The following is a 3,340-nucleotide window of genomic DNA, read 5'->3' on the forward strand; positions in this document are numbered from 1 at the left end:
ATTTTTGTCACTTTTTGTTGCGTTTACATCCTTGTTTTCTTATTTTTGTAGCTGTTTTGGTGCTTTTTTCCCCAAGAAGCTTTTTGATTACTGTAAAGTCAAACTGGATGAAATGGAATCCGTTCAGGTGGGAGTTAAGAGGTTAAACAGTAAAAATATGCTTTGTAGACTGAAAGTTGACTCCTGCTCCGAGGGGAATAAGTCGATGTGTTTGAAGAGTGTTTCTCAAGGACACAAAGGTATTTTATGCAGAGTTTGTAGTGAGGAATAATCCTTGTTGAACTGTAAAGCTGAATGGTCTTAGAATTGAGGTTATTTATCCTAAGACATTGCTTTAAATAAGTTACACGTTTTGATCAATGAAGCTGCTACATATTGCTCAGTGAACACATCAAAAACAAGGTGCGTAAAAGAATCCAGTGATTTTGACGGACCGGTTTCTAAGCTATTTATGATTCATTGGAAAGGATCTAATACTTCAGCACCGCCTTTTAAGACACACCTCAGTCAGTGCTGTGGAAATGGGTTTTCACTTTAAATTAGTAGCAGTAAATTAGTGTCTTTAAGTCTTTAATTTCATTCATAAAGTTAAAAGATACAAGAAACTCAATCAGTAGTGGAAGGAAGTAATACAATGACTGGACTCAGGCCTTCTCTCTCATCCTCCTTGACCTCAGTGCTGCCTTTGAATCCTTCCTCACCGACAGAACAATTCATTCAGGTCAAAAACATCCAATCATCATCACCATTACATCACAGGGTTCCCCAAGGCTCAGTTTTGGGTCCACTCCTGTTTTTCCTTTACATGCATCCCCTCTGGAATATTTTTCGTTACTTTGATATTCATTAAAGCCATGCCGCAGAATGGGGATCTATAAAAGCACCATGATGTTCCTGCACATCCCGAACACTCTGAGACGCCGAAGAAGGTCGAGCCGCTGGCGAACCTTTGAACAGACCTGCGTGTTCCAGCTCAAGTCCTTGTCTATGTGCTCTCCAAGCTGCTTGTAAGAAGAGACCTGCTGTTGATGGTCACCGGACTGTGGTCTCCAATTGATCCAGGGTCCATAACCATCTCCACGGTCTTTTCAGTGTTTATCTGCAGGTAATGATCATTGCACCATCTAGACAGTTCCTCAACACCCGCAATGTGACCGGCCACGGTGGAGGCTGCTGTCAGGAGACTTAAAGGCACAGAAAGCTCGGAAAATTTGACAGTATATTGCCCAAACAATGAACATGTGAACAAAACTGGCGAACTTATGCAACCCCGGGGGGCGCCAGAGCTACCATGAGCAGCAAGTGAAGGAGTCGAGTCGAGCCTGACTTGTTGTGAACGGCTTGATAAGAAAGGATAATACCACCTGATCAGGAAGGGGTTGACATTAAGACTCACTCATTTCTTAAGGAGAAAACTGTAGAAGACGGTAGAATGTAGTGTTAGTCACAAACAGTCCAACCTTTCAATAATTAGGTAATTAGTACATTCCTAAAGCCAACTCGTGCGTTTTCAATGTGATAAAAATAGATTATTACGACACATAACAAGTCTTATCAGTAGTTTGTTGAGTGGATACTTTGCTTCAAGGATTTTGTCATTGGTGGACTGTCTCTGAGCCTGGCTCCTGATTGGCTGCTTCCCTGTCCTGGAACTGGTGTGGAGTCCCAGAGTCTGGCCAACCCTGGGACTCCACCTACTGCAGCAAAGGAACGCCATGTTCCATGGAAGGAACACCATGTTCACAGGAAAGCTCTGTGTTTCTTTGTGTTGTTACTTAAGTGTTACGACACTCATTGTTCATCGACCTTTTAAGTCACACCTCAATCAAAACAGAGACAGAATCACACAGACTTCACAGAGACGGGACCGCAGTGGAAACGGCTGTTTTCAACTGAATAAATCATGGATTTTCGATCCGAAGATCTGTCCTGTCGGATCTGTCAGAAGGTTTTTAAGGAGCCTGTGGTTCTGTCCTTCAGCCACAGTTTTTGTAAAGACTGTGTGAGGAACTGGTGGAGAGAGAAACCCACACAGGACTGTGCTTTCTGTAAGAGAAGATCCTCCAGGAGTGACCCAGCTCTAAACCTGGCTCTGAGAAACCTGTGTGAGGCCTATGTCCAGCAAAGAGAGCAGAAGACTCCAGAAGAGCAGGAGTGTGGAGTGCACTCAGAGAGACTCAGACTGTTCTGTCTGACTGACCAGCAGCCGGTCTGTGTGGTGTGTCGAGACTCCAAAGTCCATGAAGAACATCACTGTCGACCCATCGCAAAAGCAGCTCAGGATCTGAGAGACGAGCTGGACAAGAGACTTCTGCCTCTAAAGGAAAACCTACAGAAGACCAATGACCTTAAAAAGAAATTCAAGGGAATAGAAGGTCATATCAAACACCAGTACCAGCACATAGAGAAACAGATCCAGGCTGAGTTCGAGAAACTTCACCAGTTTCTTGTGGAGGAAGAGGAGTCCCGGATGAAGGCTCTGAGAAAAGAAGAGGAGCAGAAGACTCAGAGGATGAAGGACAAGATGGCGGCCGTGAGCAGAGAGATAGAAGCTCTGTCAGAAAGCATCAGAGCCACAGAGGAGCAGCTCAGAGCGCCAGACGTCTCCTTCCTGCTCCAATACAAGGCTGCAGTGGAGAGAGTGCAGCGCTGCCCCCTGCTGGAGGAGGATTCACAGGTGAGAGCAGGAGATCTGATAGACCAGGCCAAACATCTGGGCAACCTGACCTTCAACATCTGGACTAAAATGAAGAGGCTGGTGCAGTTCACTCCTGTCATCCTGGATCCAAATAGGGCCAGAGATGTGGTTCTGTCGGACGATTTGACCAGATTTAGATTCAAAGAGAAAAAATCAGAGTCACCTGAGGACGGTGGAGGTGGAGTGTGTGGATCTGAGGGGTTTGACTTTGGTTCTCACAGTTGGGACGTGGACGTGGGAGACAATGAAGTGTGGGCCCTTGGAGTGATGACTGATCCATCTGAGGGAGTCAAGAAAGAGGATCTTGAGGCGTGGGGAATGAGATTCTCAGATGGTGAATATGTAGCAGAACATAATAATGAGGATATTTCTCTCAATCTCGTCTCTAAACCTCAAAAGATCAAATTTTGTCTTGACTTTGACAAACGTGAAGTGAGTTTTCATGACTTAGACTCAAACACTCACATTCACACATTCACACAGATCAGCCAGAAGAAACTGCGCCCGTTTTTCGGTGGCAAAGGTAAATACCCGATCAGAATCCTACCACAGGAAATCTGACTTAAGACGAATGAGGCGAGAAACCAGTGAAAAAGATCTTAGTGGATCTCATTCAAATATAGAAGAAAGTAACCAGTAAAT

The 3,340-nt window shown here is 44.8% G+C and overlaps 1 protein-coding gene across 1 annotated transcript; it reads left to right on the forward strand.

Moving 5' to 3' along the window:
- Window positions 1-1,903: 1,903 nt before the first annotated feature.
- Window positions 1,904-3,340, forward strand: LOC306982394 (E3 ubiquitin-protein ligase TRIM35-like; the record flags this gene model as incomplete). Its single annotated transcript, XM_079582327.1, has 1 exon — window positions 1,904-3,340. The coding sequence occupies one exon, from the start codon at window positions 1,904-1,906 to the stop codon at window positions 3,257-3,259; it is 1,356 nt and encodes a 451-aa protein (XP_079438453.1). The 3' UTR covers window positions 3,260-3,340.

The sequence above is a fragment of the Gobius niger genome (assembly GCF_951799975.1).
Source record: "Gobius niger genome assembly, chromosome: 24".
NCBI classification, from domain to species: Eukaryota; Metazoa; Chordata; class Actinopteri; order Gobiiformes; family Gobiidae; genus Gobius; species Gobius niger.